The sequence below is a fragment of the Bos javanicus genome, chromosome 3 (assembly GCF_032452875.1).
Source record: "Bos javanicus breed banteng chromosome 3, ARS-OSU_banteng_1.0, whole genome shotgun sequence".
Lineage (NCBI taxonomy): Eukaryota > Metazoa > Chordata > Mammalia > Artiodactyla > Bovidae > Bos > Bos javanicus.
In genome coordinates, this window is record NC_083870.1 from 103819732 (window position 1) to 103842848 (window position 23117).

Consider the following 23117-nt stretch of genomic DNA (forward strand, 5'->3'; position numbering starts at 1 on the left):
TCTAAATGCTAATTCTGCCTAGATCTCTGCTCAAGACTTTTATTCTGATTCTGACATAAATTTAACTTACCACCAATAAATACATAAAAAGATGTTCAACATTATTGGTATAAAGAAAATGCAAATAAAAATAATGAGATACCTCTTCACACAGGAGAATGGCTAAAATAAAAAATAAAAGGTAATGAAGTTCTGGCAGGACTTCCCTGGTGGTCCAGTGGCTAAGACTCTGCTATGTAGGGGCTCCAGGTTGGGTCCCTGGTCAGGGAACTAGATCCCACATACTACAGCTAAGAGTTTGCACACTGCAACAAAGCTCAAAGATCCCACATGATGCAACCAAGACCTGGTACAGCCAAATAAATAAATACATACATATATTTTTTAAAGTACTGGCAAGGATGTGGAGAAATTGGAATACTCATCTACTGCTGGCTGGACTGTCAAATGGAAAAAGTCTAGCAGTTTCTCAAATGGTTAAACATAGAGAATCACATGACCTAGCAATTCCATTCCTAGGTATATACCTAAGAGAAATGAAAACGTACACCCACACAAAAACTTGTACATGAATGTTCATAGTAGCGCTATTTGTAACAGTCAAAAGGTGAAAACAACCTAAATTTCCATTAACTGATGAATAAATAAACACAATATGGAGTATCTGTATAATGGAACATTATATAGCTATAAAAAGAAATGAAGTACAAATACATGCTACAACATGAATGAACTTTGAAGGCACTATGCTAGGTGAATGAAGCCAGTCACAAAGGACCACATATTATACAATTCCATTCATATGAAATGTCCAGAAGTGACAAATATAGAGTGAAAGAAAGTACATTAGTGGTTGCCTGGGGCTGGGAGTAAGGAGGGAAACCAGGAATGGAGGGTATACCTAAAGGATTTCTTTAGGTAATTATATGTTCTAAAATTGATTGCAGTGATGGATTACAAAAGCCTCTGAATTGTACACATTCAATGAGTGAATTGTACAATATGTGAATTACATCTTAATAACCTATTATAAGGGCTTCCCTGGTGGCTCAGATGGTAAAAAAAAAAAAAATCTGCTTGCAATGTTGGAGACCCAGGTTCGATCCCTGGGTTGGGAAGATCCCCTGGAGAAGGGAATGGCTACCCACTCCATTATTCTTGCTTGGGGAATTCCATGGACAGAGGAGCCTGGCGGGCTACAGTCCATGGGATTGCAAAGAGTCAGACACAACTGAGCGACTAACACTTTTTTTTAGACTTAGGAGCTGGATGGCAGGGGAAGAGCAAAGGAGACTTATTTAGATGGTAATTTAGTCTAGTGACTCCAAGAGAGTCTTCTGCTCTGGTTAAGTTAGGAAATGGCAACCCGCTCCAGTGTTCTTGCCTGGAGAATCCCAGGGACAGGGGAGCCTGGTGGGCTGCCATCTATGGGGTCGCACAGAGTCGGACACGACTGAAGCGACTTAGCAGTAGCAGCAGCAAGTGTGTTTTGCAAGATCTTCCATTTTCCAAAATAGTGCCCCTCTCTCCCTAACTGTTGATTGTAAATAAAAGAATCATTTTGCATATTTTTCCCTTAGAAGATTAATCCAGCTGTTGGCCAGATACCAAGCAGAGAAGTTTGCATTCCTGGAGGTCAGAGACATGCACACTGGCTCTTGTCACCAGCTTGTCAGTTTAGGTGGCAGTGACTGACTGTGGGGATGGTCCCCAGTACACCTTCTCCTTCTATCATTATAGACCCCCTGGTTTTAGCTTGGCACTTGGTTGCTCAAACATGAGCTACAAGAAAATGTAGTTTTTTTTGTAGTTAGATGAGGCAGCTAGATGAGGCCATGTGAGTAAGTTCCAGCCAGTAGCTAGAGTGGAAGTAATGCGCCTTAAAGGAAAACAGAATGCCCTTGCTTTCCCTTCTTTCTCCCTTCTTGTTGGATAAAATGTGAATATAATAATGAACTGCCTTGGACTATGAGGATAAGTGCTAAAGATGCTGGAGCGACAACAAGAAAGGAGTCTAGACTTTGGAAACAGTGAGCTCCCTGTACTTTTAGGTAAGAGAGAAACCCCTCCGTTTCTAAAGACATTCTTATTCAATGTCTCTGCTACAGCAACTCAATAGAGTTACTCTAGATACTGAGGTTTATAAAACTGCTTTAGGCTTGTTCAGTTCTGTGGCCCTTGTAGCACCTACTATATAAAAGGAAGTGTATATTCTTGTGGATTGACTCAGGTTCTTTATAGGAAGATATTTTCATCTCACAAATATTCTCATTTTCCCTTATTCTGGGACGAGTTTGTCAAAAGCTATCACTGGGTTTCAGCATACCCTAGTCCATAGCTTCAGAGGTTTAAACACTAATGGTACACCTGTTGGTCTCTGAGTTTCCCAGCTGTTCACAGTTCCTCTGATGTTTTGACATCATTTGAAATGCAACATGGATTTCTAGAATTTCTTTCACACATTCTGCCGTGGGCTATTAAAACTCACATCTGCAGCTTCCATGCCAGACAGCTGCTTGTCTCTCTTATTCTGCCATTTGGACTGTTAAAAATTTTATTTTATTTTATTTTTTTGGGGAAACTAAACACATTTTAATAGAAAACAAAATACAAAATAACTCTTTTCAGAAAACAGAAATATTTAATCCTTTTCCCACAAATTAGAAGTCGCTTCATCCTCAGAGCATAGTTTTCGATGCGTGTGTTCGTACTTAAGATGTGTTTCATAGACTGTTCTTTAAACTGCTATTGCAAAGCGGGTGGGAGGGATGATCTCAGGAGGAAAAGATGCTGGAAAAGCCACACCTCGGAATCATTTGGAAATTCAACATTTTTTAATTTTCTTTTGACTTTTCACTTCTAATTACTTTCATTTCTTTACCACAATCTGTTCTTTCGGGGGAGAGAATTGTTAACAGAAGTGCAGCCACAAAAAGAATCTTTCTTTCCCACCCTTGCTGCAAAAGCCCAAGACTTTCTCAGTCAAATCTGCCCACCCACTTCTAGAAACATGTCAGCTGGAGTGATCCAACTGTCACCTAGGAATTTTCCCTTTCTCCCAATACAAGTTCCCAATACAAGTGCGACCAAGTTCTCTGAATTCCCTGAACCTCAAAATTCCAAGTATCACAGCCAGTGCCAGGAGTAAAACCGTCTGGAGCCCTTGGCACGCCCCAGTCTGTCATATCAAAGATCCAAATCAATGTTCCTGATTTTCTTGTGGGATTCCAGTCACCAGCAGGAGGTTGCAGGCCATGAACTGCACGCTCAGCACTTTGCTTATCTGGCTGGTATAGACGCCCAGGAGCTCGCTAGATGAGCCGTCGGCGGGTGTGCTACAGTGTGCGCTTCTGATGTCCCAGACACGCACAGAGTTGTCCATGGACGCTGACGCGATCAGGCTGCTGTCTGAGCTGAAGGTGAGGCTGGTGATGCTGTCCGTGTGGCCCCGCAGCTCTTTGTAGAGGGTCCCAGACGCCAAGTCCCATAGCTTCAGCCGCTGGTCCTCGCCTGCTGATGCCAGGTACTTACTGTTGGGGGAAAAAGCCAGGGAGAGCACAGGGCCGCGGTGGCCCGTGAAGAGCCTCACTGAGTTCCCCTGCTGAGTGCTCCACAGCCGCACCGTCTTGTCGGTTGAGCCCGTGGCTAAGTAGTTTGAATTGGGGTGGAACTTGACGCAGTCCACGTCTGCCAGGTGCCCGGCGAAGATTCGCAGTGGGTACGTCCGATCAAATGACCACAGCCGGGCTGTGCGGTCGTGCGACCCGCTGGCGAAGTACAGGCTGTGCGGGCTGATGTCCAGGTCCCACACGGGGTAGGCGTGGCCCTGGTACAGCACGGTGTTGGTGAAGCTGCCCAGGTCCCAGTACCTGATGGACATGTCTTCAGAGCAGGAGAGCAGCCCCGAGCTGTCCGCGAGGAACCTGGTGCTGTACACTGGCCCGCAGTGTCCCCGCAGGACCTTCATCTCTGTGCCTGCGTTGTCATCCTCGTCATCCTCCTCCTCTAGGAAATCACAAGCCAAGTGGATGCGGGACACATCTACTTGATGGGGTTTGGACTTTAACTTCTCGGAACACAGACTCCACAGTTTTATACAGGAGTTGTCAAAGCCTGCTGCGAGCAGCTTGCTGTTCGGGGAGACCTCTGCAGTGTTCAGCAGCTGCTCCGTGTTGTAGAAGGCGTAGAAGTAGATGGTGGTGAGGGAGGGGGGGCCGTCCTTGACACGCTTGATGCTCTTCTGCAGGAGCTCCAGGGCGGCCTTATTCTGCAGGATGGGCGCTGGCATGTCGGTGGGCTCCAGGCTGCTGCCCTTGCCGCGGGAGAAGCCATCACTGGCGTAGAGCTGGTAGTCCATCCTCTTGGCGGGCTGCACGTCCAGATGGATGTGCCAGGCGAGGATCCTGCACAGCGCGGTGTTGTTGTCACTCTGGAGGTAGCGGAGAAGGTAGTTGTAGCTGTCTTCCTGCAGACGAACCACGCATTTGTTGTCCAGGAAGGCTCGCAGCCGGAAGTTAGACAGGATGTCCTGGACGATCTGAGTGGTCTAGAGCTGCTCCATAACATCCTTCCGGCTGGCGTTCTGCAGAAACATTCCATGGAAGTGGCTGTAAAAGCTTTCCGCTGTGCTCTTCGGACTGTTCTGGATCAGGGTGAGATGGAGGTAGACAAAGAGAGGGTAGAGGAGAGGCATCACTTCATGGCTGTGCTGGGAGTCAGAATCGGTGAGAAAATTCCACAGCCGTCCGAACTGTACTTCATATTGTTGGGGCTCTGCCTGGCAAGGGGCTGCGGACACTATGTTGGCACAACCAGATTCTGATTGGACTGTGAGGCTGGCAGCCATCTCCTCAGTGCTCTGCGACAGCCGCAGGCCTTGCTTCAGCGGGCCGTCCGCATCCCCGTTCTGCCGGCGTTTGAGGTAGCAGGACACGGCCATCTGATCTGCTCCGTGCGGACCCGTTTCATGACTGAACATCCCAGGCGGCTCCCGCTTCCCCCGCCGCCGCTGCCGCCAGGGTCGCCCCGCGTCTGCCTCCGTCGCCTTCGCGGTAGGCTCGCTATCCGCGGCTGGCTCAGCCGGACCCCCGAGCCCCGAGCCCCGAGCCCCGCCGCCCCCGTGGCGGCTCTGGGCGGCCGCCGCATGACTGACTAACGCGGAGCCGCCGCGGGCTGGGCCGGGCCACTCGGGCCTCGACGCGCAGCTGTCTCCGCCAACAGGTGCGGCGCCTGGGCCTAAAAATTTTAATAAAAATAAAAAATTTATTTATTTTTTAAATGATAAATTATAGAAAATTTTGGGAAGAAATCCAACTCCCATATGATCTATTTTATGATATTGTTGTATTTCCTTCCACTCTTTTCATAAGTATCTTCTGTTTAAACACTATGTTAAAATTATTTTGTGCTCTTTTCATTTATTGTATCACAAGCATTTCCCCATATTGCTTCTAATGTTCATGGCCACCATCTTTTACAGCTGTATAAATTCCATCAACTGAATGTGCAATACTTGACCTAACTAGCTCCTATTGCTAGATATTCAGGCTTCTTCCAGTAGTACTCAGTTCAGTCAGTCAGTTCAGTTGCTCAGTCGTGTCCGGCTCTTTGTGACACAATGAATTGCAGCATACCAGGCCTCCCTGTCCATCACCAACTCCCAGAGTTCACCCAAATTCATGTCCATCGAGTCGATGATGCCATCCAGCCATCTCATCCTCTGTCGTCCCTTTCTCCTCCTGCCGCCAATCCCTCCCAGCATCAGAGTCTTTTCCAATGAGTCAACTCTTCGCATGAGGTGGCCAAAGTACTGGAGTTTCAGCTTTAGCATAAGTCCTTCCAATGAACACCCAGGACTGATCTCCTTCAGAATGGACTGGTTGGATCTCCTTGCAGTCCAAGGGGCTCTCAAGAGTCTTCTCCAACACCACAGTTCAAAAGCATCAATTCTTCAGCGCTCAGCCTTCTTCACAGTCCAACTCTCACATCCATAAATGACCACTGGAAAAACCATAGCCTTGACTAGATGGACCTTTGTTGGCAAAGTAATGTCTCTGCTTTTCAATATGCCATCTAGGTTGGTCATAACTTTCCTTCCAAGGAGTAAGTGTCTTTTAATTTCATGGCTGCAGTCACCATCTGCAGTGATTTTGGAGCCCACAAAAATAAAGTCTGACACTGTTTCCACTGTTTTCCCATCTATTCCCCATGAAGTACTACATGGTATGAAAAGTACATGGATGCAGTGAGGCTGATGAGAGCTTAGAACCTTCCCAAATAGCTAGCTGGCTATTTGGCACACCTACCAGTTTGGTCAGAAGTCCTGCTGGCCAACTTGCCAAAGAACATGTGGATTTTCTAAGTTTATGGTTGGCTTGGTTAACTGCATGCATGATAAGACAGCACAATACTCATGTTCTAAAATTTCAGGACAACTTTGGCTTATGTTTAAGTAAAACCAGATGGTCTTTCCTTCATTTTTATTTCAAAATGGCAAGGAATTTGTTCCTCTGGAAGACTAGCTGGGAAAATATGGGGGGAAAAATTAAGCATTGTTTGTAAAGGTCAGGAGTAGGATCAGGGGAATGAAAAAAAAATGAACCTAGAATTTTGACAATTCCTTCCATTTTCTTTCTTAAAGCTGTAGTTTCCCTAGGTGCCCATCAGAATCACATGGGGATGATTTTAGAAAAATATTGATCCCTAAGCTCTATCCTCACAGATTCTGATTTAATTAATCTATGTTGGGGCCCACATATGTGCAGCTAGGGTTAGGATTCACTGTTCTAAAGGCTATGGACTAATAATATGGAAAAGTATTCAGACTCACTAGGCATCAAAGAAATTCAAAATAAAATAACAAGTAATTTATGACTATAACTGATCATTAAAAACAATGGAATGGAATTATTCCAAAAGAAAAATTAATGGAATAAGCTGAGCAAAAGAAGTTGGGCACAAAAGATTACATGTAGTATAATTCCATTCTAGTAGAGACAGAAATCAGAAGAGTAGATTCCTGGGAGGAGGTGAGGGAACAGGAGATATAGACTGACAGTAAAAAAGGAACAAACTGTCAGGGATAAAGGAAATCTTCTGTATCTTGATTGGGGTTGTGCTTAGTGGGCATATACATTTGTCAAAAGTCATCAAATTGTACATTTAAAAATCTGTGTATATGTAAATTATACTTCAGTTAAAAGAAAGAGCATTGGGAAAAATTTCATCAGAGCCCTCCCCCCACAAAAGTAGCACCCAATGCAAATTCAGATGTAGTGAAATTTCTACTCTCATACAATATGGCAGAAAATTTTGGTAGGATGCTTCTGAATGTTTGATAATACATTTTGAGATCCATAGCTCCAGCTTTTGGATTAGTAATTCTACACCTAGAAATTTGTAAAAATAATTTTTTAAAATGAAAAATATATGTACAAAAGCGGTTTTAAGTTATTTTGCATAAAAATATCAATTGCAGGACCAGTGGGTAATTCTTAACTAAATCAGGGCTATGTTAGAGGGTTGAATCCAGCAGGCCTAGAATCAGGCCTAAACTGTTTTGTGAAAGTTCTTGCTTGGCACTGACCAGTGGTCCAGGAATGAAATATACCAATTAAAACAGTGTTGCTTTGCAACCACAGGTCTGGAGTTTCATGGCAGTTTGCACCAACTATCAGCATTGTTTATTGATAACAGTGAGATTAATGATTTATACCGGATCTGACTGAGACCCCGAGAAGGCTGTGCTTCCGAGGCTGGTTAAAGAGCAGGAATGTGCTTACATGATCAGCAGAATGTAAAACATCTCCACTGAGAATCCATTTTGGGATCCCTGGCTCTGAGGTGGTCAGTGCACATGCTGGTGGTTCCTGATCCAAGATAGGAAGGTGCATCTTGGTCCTGACAGAGCGAGGCCTTGAGCTCCTGCCTGGCCTTTCTGGACCCACTGCTGTGAGACACCATGGGCTCTGTGGATGCCCTCCCCTCCCTCTAATGGCAGATACAAAGTGGGAAGAGCACTGTGCAGGTTAGCAGAGGGCTGAGTTCTAGTCTTAGATTTGTTATTTTAATATGAGCTGAGCCACACACATTCCTTTCCATGTTTCTATATTTCTCAGTGATATGATAAAGCAAGATACTCAATATGAATGACTGAAGATTTTTCCACTATACAGCAGAAAGTGGTTTTCAAATCATTATTACTACCATCAACATAGGAAGTGAGAACATAAGAGAATAAGAAACTTCAACTTAAAGAAACAATAGAATGAGGGGTGCAGAGCTAGAAGCAGAGAGGTGGGTCATAGAGGAAAACTGAAAATAAGTAGATATAATAACAGCAGTACATGAACCATGAACTTCCAGATGTTTAAGCTGGTTTTAGAAAGGCAAAGGAACCAGAGATCAAATTGCCAACATCCGCTGGATCATCGAAAAAGCAAGAGAGTTCCAGAAAAACATCTATTTCTGCTTTATTGACTATGCCTAAACCTTTGACTGTGTGGATCACAAGAAACTGTGGAAAATTCTGAAAGAGATGGGAATCCCAGACCACCTGACCTGCCTCTTGAGAAACCTGTATGCAGGTCAGGAAGCAACAGTTAGAACTGGACATGGAACAACAGACTGGTTCCAAATAGGAAAAGGAGTACGTCAAGGCTATATATTATCACCCTGCTTATTTAACTTCTATGCAGAGTACATCATGAGAAACGCTGGGCTGGAAGAAGCACAAGCTGGAATCAAGATTGCTGGGAGAAATATCAATAACCTCAGATATGCAGATGACACCACCCTTATGGCAGAAAGTGAAGAAGAACTAAACAGCCTCTTGATGAAAGTGAAAGAGGAGAGTAAAAAGTTGGCTTAAAGTTCAACATTCAGAAAACTAAGATCATGGCATCTGGTCCCATCAATTCATGGCAGATAGATGAAACAGTGGACACAGTGTCAGACTTTATTTTTGTGGGCTCCAAAATCACTGAGGTGGTGATTGCAGCCATGAAATTAAAAGATGCTTACTCCTTGGAAGGAAAGTTATGACCAACCTAGACAGCATATTAAAAAGCAGAGACATTACTTTGGCAACAAAGGTCCGTCTAGTCAAGGCTATGGTTCTTCCAGTGGTCATGTATGGATGTGAGAGTTGGACTATAAAGAAAGCTGAGCGCCGAAGAATTGATGCTCTTGAACTGTGGTGTTGGAGATGACTCTTGAGAGTCCCTTGGACTGCAAGGAGATCCAACCATTCCATTCTGAAGGAAATCAGCCCTGGGATTTCTTTGGAAGGACTGATGCTAAAGCTGAAACTCCAATACTTTGGCCACCTCATGCAAAGAGTTGACTCATTGGAAAAGACTCTGATGCTGGGAAAGATTGAGGGCAGGAGAAGGGGTCGACAGAGGATGAGATGGTTGGATGGCATCATCAACTCGATGGACATGGGTTTGGGTGGACTCTGGGAGTTGGTGATGGACAGGGAGGCCTGGTATGCTGCAGTTCATGGGGTTGCAAAGAGTTGGACACAACTGAGTGACTGAACTGAACTGAATATCAGCTTTGTGCTAGACACTGTTCTATTACATTTATTTATTCATCATTTAATTCTCCCAACAACTTTATGTGAAAGTAATGGCTATTTTGCTCATTTTATTTTTTTTTTTTATTTTGCTCATTTTAAAGATGAGATATCTCAGGCACAGAGAGGTTAGTAACTTGTCCAAGGTCACACAGCTAGTTCCTAGTAGAACCAGGAATTGTACCCAGGCAATATGGTCCAGAGTCCATACTCTGAACTACCATGCTAGACTTGAGAGAGGAGTAGAGTGGGAAGAATCTGGTGGGATGATGATCAGGGAATGGAAGAAAGAGCAGGAAGCCTGGGAACACAAATTTTTATTGAGCACCTTCTATATACCAGGGACTGTGGGTAGAAAGATGCATAAGACTGTGGCCCATGTCCTTTAAAACCTATAGTCTGGTGAGGAAGATAGGTGTGAATCACATTATTTCAGAACAACATGGTGAGTTCTTCAAGAATCATAGATAGTCACGTACAAAAGGCTATAGGGACACAGAGAGTGAGCACCTCATCCAGCCCAGGCTGAAGGCGTCAAGGAAGGCTTGTCTGAGAAGGAAGAGTTGAAATGGAAGAGCATGGTTCAGACTGAGGACAGCGTGTGAGGGGGAAAAGCCTGAAGGCAAGTCAGAGGGATGTATTTGGGGAAAAGCAAGATGTTAGATACCACTAGAGCTCAAGAAATAGCAATTGCCTTTCTCCTCCAGTTCTTGAGAAGAAATAAGGCCCCATACCACCCTAGAAAAAGCCCGGTAGGTAGAACTTCTGGGAAGGAAGGACAATGGTGTTGGTGAAAAGTCACCTCGGCGAGCATCCCCTGCTGATCTCGGGAGCTGGCTCTCTAAGAATGAGCTTTACTCTACACAGTCTTCTTCTAAGGGGAACTTATTTTTGTTTACCTCACATGGAGATCAAACTGCTTCAAAAGGTGCTCATTTTCTTCACATAGAGCTTTCTTCTCCTGCTGCAACACAGACAGCTTGTTTGACAATTTCTGGTTGCTCTTGAGATGCTGAAAAACATTTTAAAAAATGAGAATACACTGGTGAAGAAAGGTGTGATGTTTGAGAGAATGTAAATGGGCAAAGCCTTTCTACTAAAAAAGGCTTACAGAAACCATAGTAGCTTCCTGTGATTTTTGTGCCTCCAGAATTTCTGAAAGCTCGTAGCTCCTTTTCCTGACTTGTGATTCCTGCAGTTGTGTAAGCCTATATAAAAAGTCTGACATCCCTAAGATGTGTGGGGTGCTTAGCTACATCTGACCAAGTTAATGAGCCCTAGAGGAGAAAATGGCCAATGCAGGGTTTGATTACTGGAACAAGGCACACTCAGAAACCCAGGGCACTTCCTTCATGTAGGCAGCAGGTCAATATATCCAAAATCCAAATCCAAATTTCATCAAGTAGGTTGCAGAACTGCAAGCACAAGTTGACTTCATAGCCTTGCTAGATCTCTTATATGAAAAATAGAGTTTTATTTGGAAAACATGGAAATCTGAGAACTGGGAACAAGAACATCTGACAGGATCCCAATAACCTTGAGCACCCTGGGCCTCAAAACCCTCCTGAGCCCCTCTTATCAGCATAAGCAGTCCTACTGTCTCAGGAGATTAAGCACCCTTGTCTCCAGGACTCTGCTGACTCCGCCTGGGGCATCTACCTGTGCAATGATACCCGCTGTTCTTCAGAGCCACCCCTATCCCACTGCCACTGCTTGTCTCTGCCTCGAATCCCACAGTGAGAGTCAGGTCCCAGCACATCATGGGGAAAAGAAGTTGAGTATAGTCACTGACCTAGGAGGACTGACATAATGAAAGAGTAGAAAGATTTTATGATGTTAAATTGGCAGAAACCTGAGGAATATACATAGGACTGTATTCCAAGGGTGTTTATACTAGGGAGAAAGGAATATAATGTTGAATAGGCTGTATTTACTGACCTGATGGATACACTTACAGAGATTCAAGGTTTAATGTGTTAATTTAAATATCTAAGGTGACTTTAATAGTTTGCTTGGTTGGTGGACTGAAAGTTGGACTCTACAGTGACCAGGGTTAAATGATATTCAAACGCCATATTAAGAGGAAAGAATCTAGAGTCTTAAGTAGATAGGAAGTTTGGAGTAGATTTACCATAGGTAACCTGCTCACCCAACTCATCATGATCCTCATGTGACTCAGAGGACATTCCTTTCACAAAGGCTTTGCCAAATACACTGGTGAGCACCAGATTCCTTGAAATGCTCCATAACGCTCTCCTGTGAGGATGATGGTGAGAGATGCAAACACTGGAATTGAGCCCTGATTTTATGATGGGGGCTGATGCTACTGCAGAGTGTCCAAAGTCAAGCACAACGCTTAATCCCCAATACAAGGTGGGCATTAGTAAGTACTGTGATGAGACAATAGGGCCGGGGACAAAACCAAATGGCTAGACTCGTAGCAATCACTGGTTGTAGTTAACTGATCACAGTGATTACAGAACTCAAATACACGAACAGCCTATTAAAGTTTTACTTGCGTTGTATTTTTAAATAAATAAACACACCTGGGTCTGGTGAACAGAGGTCTAATTTGAATGACAACAACAGAGAGTAATGGCCTCTTACTCAGTCCTCAGACCTGAGCCAGTTCAGACCCAGGGTCCTTTAGCCAGGTTTTCTTCAGGAAGAACCTGGTGTGTGACACTGCCACAAGCATGTGATCTTCTCCTGAGCCTTTCCCAAAGGGATCTGCGGCCTTTTACCCAGGTGACATGGAATTGGAGAAAGGGGATTATGTAGATTTGGGGGGAACTACATACAGTCCAGTGGTTCTGAGTCAGCACTAGCACCATGGAACCCAAAATGCAACTGAGGTTCAGAATTCAGAGTGGGGACTTGAGGAAGTAAGGGGGGAAATGGGAGTTTGAACACACAGAGTGTCTTAGAGTGTGTTTGCAGAGACTCATTGGCTCAATATAGGTTTCACAACGGATCTAGTGGGTCTGTGAAGCTCCTCAGTTTGTGAATTTCCCAGTTCTTGAGTGTGCAGTCAGCCTAGACAATATGGAAGAGCAGATTCTCCTTGCTGGCTTTCCAACCTGAGGCATGAGGGCTATTGATGATAGAAGAGGCCAGGTTCTTAGAAAGCCTCTTCTGAGTCTAGAGTCAGCTTATACCACCTTTGTTCCTTCAGCCCATTTATCAAGCAACCACCAAGGCTGTCAGGTTTTAGTGGTGCCCAAAGCAAGACAAAGAGCCGTGCTGTGCCACGCTGTGGTGCAAACTGCTCTGCCATTTGGGCTTTATGATCCAGCAGACCCAAATATGCCCCAAGTTTCTGTGGCAGATGAGGAAACAACACAGAGCCTCTGGAAAGCTTTAGTTTAATCTTAGGATTTGGGAGGAGAGTCATCTCTCCTCTCAATCACCTCTCATGGTTGGCCACAAGAAAGAAAGGGTCGAGTAACCTGAGCTGCCCTTCCTGAAACGAGGTGTTCTATTATCTACTGAGCATTGAGTTGGGCATGGGCAGTAGTACTCTGTCCTCAAACAGAAATGCTATGGAAAATACTGAGCAAGCTGCATGAGCAGGTGATACTTACTTCTATTGTATCACCACCTCTCTCAACCCAAACCTATGGCCTCAAGGGGAGTTATGTATTACCAGTTGGCCAAGAAAGAGTAATTTGGGCCTGATGTACTTATGATTCTGTACAAAATATGGCAACCAGTTGAAATAGGGCTGCTGTGGTATGATAGCCCCAACTGAGGGGTGGTCCTTCAGACCAGTGGGAAGGGAAATCTCAGTGGGCAAAGTCTGTGTTCACTTTGCCTGGAAAGAGAGGCGTCCAGAGGCAGGGACCGATGCTAACTCACAGAAAGTTTCTAATAGTTTGGCCAGATGATCAGGGATTTGGAAAGAATAATATTGGAAGATTGATGAAATGTGTCCTACCGGTGGAAATCTTCCGTGCCTGCACTCTCCAGCAGGGTGGTCACTAGCTGTATGCAGCTACTGAGCACATGAAACGTGCCTAGTATGTCTCAGGAACTAAATTTTTAATTTAAAATTAGATAGCCACAGTGGCTAGTTGACACAACATTAGACAGCACAAGCCTAGAGTGTGAACATATTGTGCCTCATGTGCTTTTCCACAGCAGAGGGCTTCTACAGAAGAGGTGGCCCTCAGTAATCAAGTGGAAAAAAACCAGTACATTCTGTAGATGTCACTTAGCCTCTTTTTCTATCCTTTATGTGCTCACTCATTTCGGCTCATGTACAAAGTGGACAAGGGGTTACCAAGGCTAATCTACTCAACTTGCCAAAAGCAAAGATCAGTGTTGAGCTATTGATATGGGACCATCCACTGTGGGGAGGGGGGGGTGGTGGAGACAGTCAACGGATAGTAGGTTTATTATACTGGACCTCTTCCACCACGGAGAGAACAACAATTTGTCCTCAGTGAAAGGGACACTCATTTTAGACAGGGATTTTCTTTCTCTGTCCACAGTGCTTTTGCCAGGACTACCATCTGTGGGCTTTCTAAATTCTTTATTTCCTGTCATGATATACTACTACTCAGCATAGTTCCTGAACAAGAAAATCATTTTAAGGTAAGAGAAGTGAAACAAAGTCTCAGTCATTGCTCTCATCATATATCCTACTATCCGGGGAAAAAAAACTCAAAAACTGCAAAACAGTGGAAAGACCTATGGAAGATGTAGGTATGATGCCGACCAGGTGACAACATCTTCTGAGGTCCTGTGTTGTCCTATAAGATGATGTCTAAACCTTCAACCAGTGATTGAAATATGCCGTGGTCTCTTTCAGAGCCAGAATATGGGAAAGAAACCAAGAGCTGGAATGGGAATGGCTTTTCAAACCTATATCCCAAAACATGTTTATTGGTAGTTAATTTATTGTATTATTGGTAGTTAATTTATAATTAAGTTTTTAAAGTTAGTACATCCATGTGGATTGAGACTGAAGAAGTAGCAACTACATTATCCAAAAATGACCACGGATACTACTGGGACTTTCAGAAGTTAAGTGTATCAGTGAAACAGGAAGCAGGGCACAACCTTTAAAAGAATGACATAACTGTTGAAGATATGAAAAAACTGGTTGAAACGATTAGGGTCAAGATGGCAGAAGATTTAATTTCCACTAGGCCTTGAGCCTCATTATATGCTCACTGTAATTAGGTAAGTGATACACCCACAGGTGCCAGACCATTCCAAGGCCAACCATAAAAGGCAAAAAGGGGTCAGTGGGTATGGCCCAATTCTGCCCCTTCTCCAAAATGGTTGGACTCATCTTCCCATCATTCAGTTCAGTTCATTCACTCAGTCATGTCTGACTCTTTGCAACCCCATGAATCGCAGCACGCCAGGCCTCCCTGTCCATCACAAACTCCCAGAGTTCACTCAGACTCAAGTCCACTGAGTCAGTGATGCCATCCAGCCATCTCATCCTCTGTCGTCCCCTTCTCCTCCTGCCCTCAATCCCTCCCAGCATCAGAGTCTTTTCCAATGAGTCAGCTCTTCTCATGAGGTGGCCAAAGTACTGGAGTGTCAGCTTCAGCATCATTCCTTCCAAAGAAATCCCAGGGCTGATCTCATTCAGAATGGACTGGTTGGATCTCCTTGCAGTCCAAGGGACTCTCAAGAGTCTTCTCCAACACCACAGTTCAAAAGCATCAATTCTTCGGCACTCAGCCTTCTTCACAGTCCAACTCTCACATCCATACATGACCACTGGAAAAACCAAAGCCTTGACTAGATGGACCTTTGTTGGCAAAGTCATGTCTCTGCTTTTGAATATGCTGTCTAGGTTGGACATAACTTTCCTTCCAAGGAGTAAGTGTCTTTTAATTTCATGGCTGCAATCACTATCTGCAGTGATTTTGGAGCCCACAAAAATAAAGTCTGACACTGTTTCCACTGTTTCCCCAACTATTTCCCATGAAGTGATGGGACTGGATGCCATGATCTTCGTTTTCTGTATGTTGAGCTTTAAGCCCACTTTTTCACTCTCCACTTTGACTTTCATCAAGAGGCTTTTTAGTTCCTCTTCACTTTCTGCCATAAGGGTGGTGTCATCTGCATATCTGAGGTTATTGATATTTCTCCCGGCAATCTTGATTCCAGCTTGTGCTTCTTCCAGTCCAGCGTTTCTCATGATGTACTCTGCATATAAGTTAAATAAACAGGGTGACAATATACAGCCTTGACGTACTCCTTTTCCTATTTGGAACCAGTCTGTTGTTCCATGTCCAGTTCTAACTGTTGCTTCCTGACCTGCATACAGGTTTCTCAAGAGGCGGATCAGGTGGTCTGGGATTCCCATCTCTTTCAGAATTTTCCACAGTTTCTTGTGATCCACACAGTCAAAGGCTTTGGAGTAGTCAATAAAGCAGAAATAGATGTTTTTCTGGAACTCTCTTGCTTTTTCCATGATCCAGCGGATGTTGGCAATTTGATCTCTGGTTCCTCTGCCTTTTCTAAAACCAGCTTGAACATCAGGAAGTTCACGGTTCACTTATTGCTGAAGCCTGGCTTGGAGAATTTTGAGCATTACTTTACTAGTATGTGAGATGAGTGCAATTGTGCGGTAGTTTGAGCATTCTTTGGCACTGCCTTTCTTTGGGATTGGAATGAAAACTGACCTTTTCCAGTTCTGTGGCCACTGCTGAGTTTTCCAAATTTGCTGGCATATTGAGTGCAGCACTTTCACAGCATCATCTTTCAGGATTTGAAATAGCTCAACTGGAATTCCATCACCTCCACTAGCTTTGTTTGTAGTGATGCTTTTTAAGGCCCACTGGACTTCACATTCCAGGATGTCTGGCTCTAGGTCAGTGATCACACCATCGTGATTATCTGGGTCGTGAAGATCTTTTTTGTACATATTCTTGCCACCTCTTCTTAATATCTTCTGCTTCTGTTAGGTCCATACCATTTCTGTCCTTTATCGAGCCCATCTTTGCATGAAGTGTTCCCTTGGTATCTCTAATTTTCTTGAAGAGATCTCTAGTCTTTCCCATTCTGTTGTTTTCCTCTATTTCTTTGCATTGATCACTGAGGAAGGCTTTCCTATCTCTTCTTGCCATTCTTTGGAACTCTGCATTCAGATGCTTATGTCTTTCCTTTTCTCCTTTGCTTTTCGCTTCTCTTCTTTTCACAGCTATTTGTAAGGCCTTCCCAGACAGCCATTTTGCTTTTTTGCATTTCTTTTCCATGGGGATGGTCTTGATCCCTGTCTCCTGTACAATGTCACGAACCTCATTCCATAGTTCATCAGGCACTCTATCTATCAGATCTAGGCCTTTAAATCTATTTCTCACTTCCACTGTATAATCATAAGGGATTTGATTTAGGTCATACCTGAATGGTCTAGTGATTTTCCCTACTTTCTTCAATTTAAGTCTGAAATCGGTAATAAGGAGTTCATGATCTGAGCCACAGTCAGCTCCTGGTCTTGTTTTTTCTGACTGTATAGGGCTTCTCCATCTTTGGCTGCAAAGAACATAATCAATCTGATTTCGGTGTTGGCCATCTGGTGATGTCCATGTGTAGAGTCTTTTCTTGTGTTGTTGAAAGAGGGTGTTTGCTATGACCAGTGCATTTTCTTGGCAAAACTCTATTAGTCTTTGCCCTGCTTCATTCTGTATTCCATGGCCAAATTTGCCTTTTACTCCAGGTGTTTCTTGACTTCCTACTTTTGCATTCCAGTCCCCTACAATGCAATTACTCAGTCCATAGAAACTAACTATGCCATAGTTCTGGCCTTCTTGCCTTCTGAGATGGTCCATACTCTGCCTGTGGAGTGTCTTTCTTTCAGAGCCACTCTGGCCTTTTAAGTCAGACCACAGTCTTCCTATGGAATGTGTATCTAAGTAAATCCACTTCTTACCTATCACTTTGTCTCTCACTGAATTCTTTCTGAGACAAGACAGAAGAACCTGAATTTCATTAAGTCCTGAGAACACGTGTGTGATCTCAATGAAGACAACGGGTTCAAGCCCCAATCCGAGTTGTGCTGTTTCACCTTCATTTGCATGAGTGACAGCGCATTCTACTCAGTGGAAGCATACTATTCTTGTAGTTTATAAAGTTGAATATGGGTGAAAGGGTTTGGATGGAAGCTGCTTATACAAAGTAGACTGTGACACTGCTCACCAGGACCCTTACTTTTCTAAGCTCTCCCCTGTGCTGCAAGATTGCAAGTCTGAAAATGACATTTCCCAAACTCCATTGACAGCAGGGTTTCAGTTTGGTTTCTGCAAATCAGAGGCACATGCACACAGTTTGGAAAGCGTGGGGGAAAGCACAGAAGAGCCACCATGCTCCTCTTGTGCTACTGTAAGCAGACAGGGTAGGGAGTCTCCAGAGAAAGAACCAGGCATCATTTCTTGACATAAGAGAAGACAGTTTTGGCTTACTCCATTTTGTGATCTAAACCTGGCCACAATGCTTGTCCCTGAACAGGTCTCAGTAGTTAATGATTTTAAGGGAAGTGAAGAAGTGCAAGAAAAAGCAAAAGCAGTCAAGAAACAATAGTTCAGTGGTAAAATTAGCCCTAGTTCCTCCTCAAGGGAAATACATAGCAATCTGATCCATGTCTTTGAGTTCAGCAGGAACTAAGGCCCCGCTTAGGTGGAGGACAGAAGGATGATGTTGACCCTCATGACTTCTATCAACTAAAGCCTGGACTCTGGACCTTTGCCCCAATTCTATGCTGAATTCTCCTTTGCTCAAGCTCCTTCATAAATACCCATGTATCCTTAGCTTAAAACTTCCCCAATTTTGCTGTTTGAGGAGACACTGCTTTGGGAAAGATCCCTGGTGTTTTCACTTGCTGCAAATAAATCCTTTCTTCTCCTGATCTATTGACTTGGCTGTGTCTCTTGGCTTGACACCCACCAAGAGGCAAATCCAGTTTCTGGTAACACTATCAGGTAGATGAAAGAGGGAAACTTTTGAAAGGGCTTTGGGAGAGTTCCTGCTAATCTCCTACAAGGGTTGGTTTCCCTGTGGTTTCTGAACTTCTGGATTTACTGAAAGCTAGCAACAGTTCTTGCTGACCTACTCACCCCTACCTCTCTCTTCCAACAGTTTCGTAAGCATGTTATTCCCTGTGTTAAATTCCTTCTTGCTTGAAATATCTAGAGTAGATTCTGCTTCCCTGTCTGAATCCTAACTAAACTTAATGGGTAAAGTGCTAGGCATTCAAGAATTATTAGCTCTTATTAACTATTACTTATTAGGTCTAAGGGAACAGGAAAACAGAAGCATACCTATTTGTCTTCTTACCTCATCAGATTTTCTTTTTTCATTTTCCAGTTCTTCAAGTTGGGCCTTTTGTTGCTGAAGTTTGATTTGTTGCTGAACACTGGTCATTTCCAATAGACTCTCTTTTTCCTGTAAGATTTTCACTTGCGTCTGTAGCTCATTCAAATTCTGGTCTAGGAGTTTCCTTAAGGCAATTAATGTATATTAAATCACACTTTGAATTGCAAAGCTTTGCAAAAGAAACTCTTTGACCTAAAATTGTTAGACTGGGCATAGGGGAATTTTTTTGTTCAGTGAGATAAAGTAGCGGTCCATAATGGGCCAACATCAAAGCAATCTCCTTTGTGATGGAAGCTTTTCTTAGTTTTCTCTTTTTCAAAAACTACCCTAAGAAGAAATAATTGTCCTTATTTCACAGAGGAAGGGAACTCGCCAACCAACTCATTGGAAAAGACCCTGATGCTAGGAGAGACTGAAGGCAAAAAGGAGAAGAGGGCGGCACAGGATGAGAAGGCTGGATAGCATCACCAACTCAATGGACATGAACTTGGGCAAACTCCAGAAGATAGTGAACGACAGGGAGGCCTGGTATGCTGCACTCCATGGGGTCACAAAGAGTAGGACACAACTTAGTGACTGAACAACACCACCACCGAGGAAGCTGTGGCACTGAGAGGCTTAATTAACTTGCTCCAGGTTGCACAGCTACAGCAAGATGGAGGTAGGGCTCTAATTCTGAATTCTATAGTCCTTCTGCTTGTCCACACTGTTTTATGAGTGGAATCCCTTCATCTCCTTGCTTTAATAAAGGGCTATCAGTTACAAACACTTGATACTAATGCACATGTGTTAACACTGCTGTAACGTTCTCCTTTCCTCTTAAGAAAAAGTCCAAATTCTTTTTTGGACTTGTGGGATCTAAGTACACTCATCTCACACGCTAGTAAAGTAATGCTCAAAATTCTCCAAGCCAGGCTTCAGCAATACGTGAACTGTGAACTTCCTGATGTTCAAGCTGGTTTTAGAAAAGGCAGAGGAACCAGAGATCAAATTGCCAACATCCGCTGGATCATGGAAAAAGCAAGAGAGTTCCAGAAAAACATCTATTTCTGCTTTATTGACTATGCCTAAGCCTTTGACTGTGTGGATCACAAGAAACTGTGGAAAATTCTGAAAGAGATGGGAATCCCAGACCACCTGACCTGCCTCTTGAGAAACCTGTATGCAGGTCAGGAAGCAACAGTTAGAACTGGACATGGAACAACAGACTGGTTCCAAATAGGAAAAGGAGTCTGTCAAGGCTGTATACTGTCACCCTGCTTATTTAACTTCTATGCAGAGTACATCATGAGAAACGCTGGGCTGGAAGAAGCACAAGCTGGAATCAAGATTGCCGGGAGAAATATCAATAACCTCAGATATGCAGATGACACCACCCTTATGGCAGAAAGTGAAGAGGAACTAAAAAGCCTCTTGATGAAAGTCAAAGTGGAGAGTGAAAAAGTTGGCTTAAAGCTCAACATTCAGAAAACGAAGATCATGGCATCTGGTCCCATCACTTCATGGGAAATAGATGGGGAAACAGTGGAAACAGTGTCAGACTTTATTTTTTTGGGCTCCAAAATCACTGCAGATGGTGACTGCAGCCATGAAATTAAAAGACGCTTACTCCTTGGAAGGAAAGTTATGACCAACCTAGACAGCATATTAAAAACAGAGACATTACCTTGCCAACAAAGGTCTGGATAGTCATGGCTATGGTTTTCCCAGTAGTCGTGTATGGATGCGAGAGTTGGACTATAAGGAAAGCTGAGTGCTGAAGAATTGATGCTTTTGAACTGTGGTGTTGGAGAAGACTCTTGAGAGTCCCTTGGACTGCAAGGAGATCCAACCAGTCCATTGTGAAGGAGATCAGCCCTGGGATTTCTTTGGAGGAATGATGCTGAAGCTGAAACTCCAATACTTTGGCCACCTCATGCGAAGAGTTGACTCATTGGAAAAGACTCTAATGCTGGGAGGGATTGGGGGCAGGAGGAGAAGGGGACGACAGAGGATGAGATGGCTGGATGGCATCACCAACTCAATGGACATGAGTTTGGGTGAACTCCGGGAGTTGGTGATGGACAGGGAGGCCTGGCGTGATGCGATTCATGGGGTCACAAAGAATCGGACACGACTGAGCAATTGAACTGAACTGAACTGAGTTCTCCAACCAGGAATCGAACCTGGGTTCCTTGGCAGTGAAAACATGGAGTTCTAACCATTGGACCACCAGGGAATTCCCCCAAATTCTTTACTATGACTTGTGAGCTAACTTACCTTTCTAGCTCCATTTTCTTGCCACTTCCTCTACCCCCCAAACATTTTGTTCCAGGCAAAATGAAGATTTTTCACTTCCCAAAACAAGTCATCCTCCACATTTATTAATCCCCTGCAACTCCAACCTTGTCCCTAGCCTCCTCTTCCAGGTCTTCCTTTACCTGGTATTTTCTACTTAGCTTTCCCATAACAACTACTTTACTTTCAACTTGCATAGTTTTCTTTGAGGAAGGCTTTCTTGAGCTTCCTGGACCAAATTAGGTGTCCCTGCTATGTGTTACCTGAGCATACTAAATCTCCTTTAGTATAACCCTTCTCATACTTCGTTATAGTTGCAAAGTCTTATCTGTCAGCATGGTGGTGGTGGTGGTGAAGTCACTGAGATGTGTCTGACTCTTTGTGACCCCGTGGACTGTAGCCCACTCCTCCGTCAAAGGGATTTCCCAGGCAAGACTGGAGTGGGCTGCCATTTCTCCATGAGATCTTCCTGACCCAGGGATCTAACTCACATCTCCTGCACTGGCAGGTGGATCCTTTACTGTTGAGCCACCAGGGAAGCCCCATGTGTCAGGATATTAATTACAAAATATTTTATATCAGCAAAAAGTTTAAAAATATTTTATACAAATTATGATATAGCTGTGTAACAAAATGCTATATAACCATGTAATATTATGAAACCATAAATCCATAACAGAAGAACAGATGGAAAAGCACAATATTTGGATATTAAACATATTTTTATTTAAGCAGTATGTGTCAAAGAGAAATTTTAAAATTACTGTAAACTATACGTGTTTTACAGGGCTTCCCAGGTGGCATAGCAGTAAAAAAAAATCCATTTACCAATGCAGGAGACCCAAGAGAGGAAGGTTCAATCCCTGGGTCAAGAAGATTCCCTGGAGTAGGAAATGGCAACCCACGCCAGTATTCTTGCCTGGAAAGTTCTACGGGCAGAGGAGCTGGGCGGGCTGCGGTTCACAGGGTCTCGAAGAGTCAGACGTGGCTGAGCGAGGGAGCCCGCACCTGGTGACAGCTCCCTCGGGCTCTCTTGAACCTGGAGCTCCTAGTGCTATTTGTCCTTTAGAAGTTGGTTTGCCATTCATTATTTTTGTTTTGCCTCATTGTATGTCTGCCCTAGGGCTTTCTCTAACTTTGTGAGCAGTGCTTTAAAAGGTATACTTACTGTAGTTTATTCAGGAACTAGCTGTATTAAAACAGGAGAAGGGTGTCATCTTGGTAGAAGCGGCAGTGAGACCTGAGTGAATTCACTATTTACTCAAACATTCAGATCAACATATTTGCTAAGCACCTACTGAGTGTTGGGCTCTACGCTAGGGGTTTCTTTTCTTTTCTGACTGTGCTGAGGCGCAGCATGTGGGATCTTCGTTCCCAGACCAGAGATCGAACCTGCAACCCCCGCAGTGGAAACATGGAGTCTTAACTATTGTACCTCCAGGGAAGTCCTATACTAGAGGTTTCAATTAGAGCTGAAAGTAAAGCTTCTGAGGCTTAACAATTTATGGGAATGGCTATATATCTTTTCAGTAGTTAAAACTACTAAGTAGTTTCTTAAGACACATGTTCTGAGTGCCACCGAAGTGCCAATATTTATACTGTCTAAATTTTAAAATTTTACTAATCTTTATCAATTTTGCCAGCTACATTTTTTATGGAGTAGTAACATACATATGACAATATGCCCATGACTTGAAGTTTAGGGTATATAAGATCATTTTAGTAAGAATCCTAATAATAATCAAAACTCTTCTAGAAAAAAACATGACAGCTGCTAACTACTATCAGCTCGTTAATGATTAAGATGCCTATAAAGTACTTGGATCTTCTTTAGAGAAAATCAGCTGATAAATACAAAACAGCAACCGCATTCTAGTCTGCATTTTTGTGCCAATCGTGTTAAGAATTAGAAAAGCAGATCCCAGGG

At 43.6% G+C, this 23117-nt stretch overlaps 2 protein-coding genes across 3 annotated transcripts in view; both read right to left on the reverse strand.

Annotated features, from left to right (window-relative positions):
- The window catches only part of CCDC30 (coiled-coil domain containing 30), a 144523-nt gene that overhangs the window by 13593 nt on the left and 107813 nt on the right, over positions 1 to 23117 (reverse strand). For both annotated transcript variants that reach the window (XM_061412271.1, XM_061412270.1), the window contains exons 16-17: positions 18875 to 19037; positions 10477 to 10589 (exon numbers count right to left, since the gene is read on the reverse strand). In XM_061412271.1, coding sequence (XP_061268255.1) covers positions 10477 to 10589; positions 18875 to 19037 — 276 coding nt within the window. The remainder of the gene's footprint in view (positions 1 to 10476; positions 10590 to 18874; positions 19038 to 23117) is intronic.
- On the reverse strand, positions 2537 to 5078 carry LOC133244726 (TAF5-like RNA polymerase II p300/CBP-associated factor-associated factor 65 kDa subunit 5L). The gene is given in 2 exon segments (XM_061412274.1): positions 2537 to 4944; positions 4947 to 5078. Coding segments are annotated over 2 exon segments (1767 nt in total). The 5' UTR covers positions 4969 to 5078; the 3' UTR covers positions 2537 to 3199.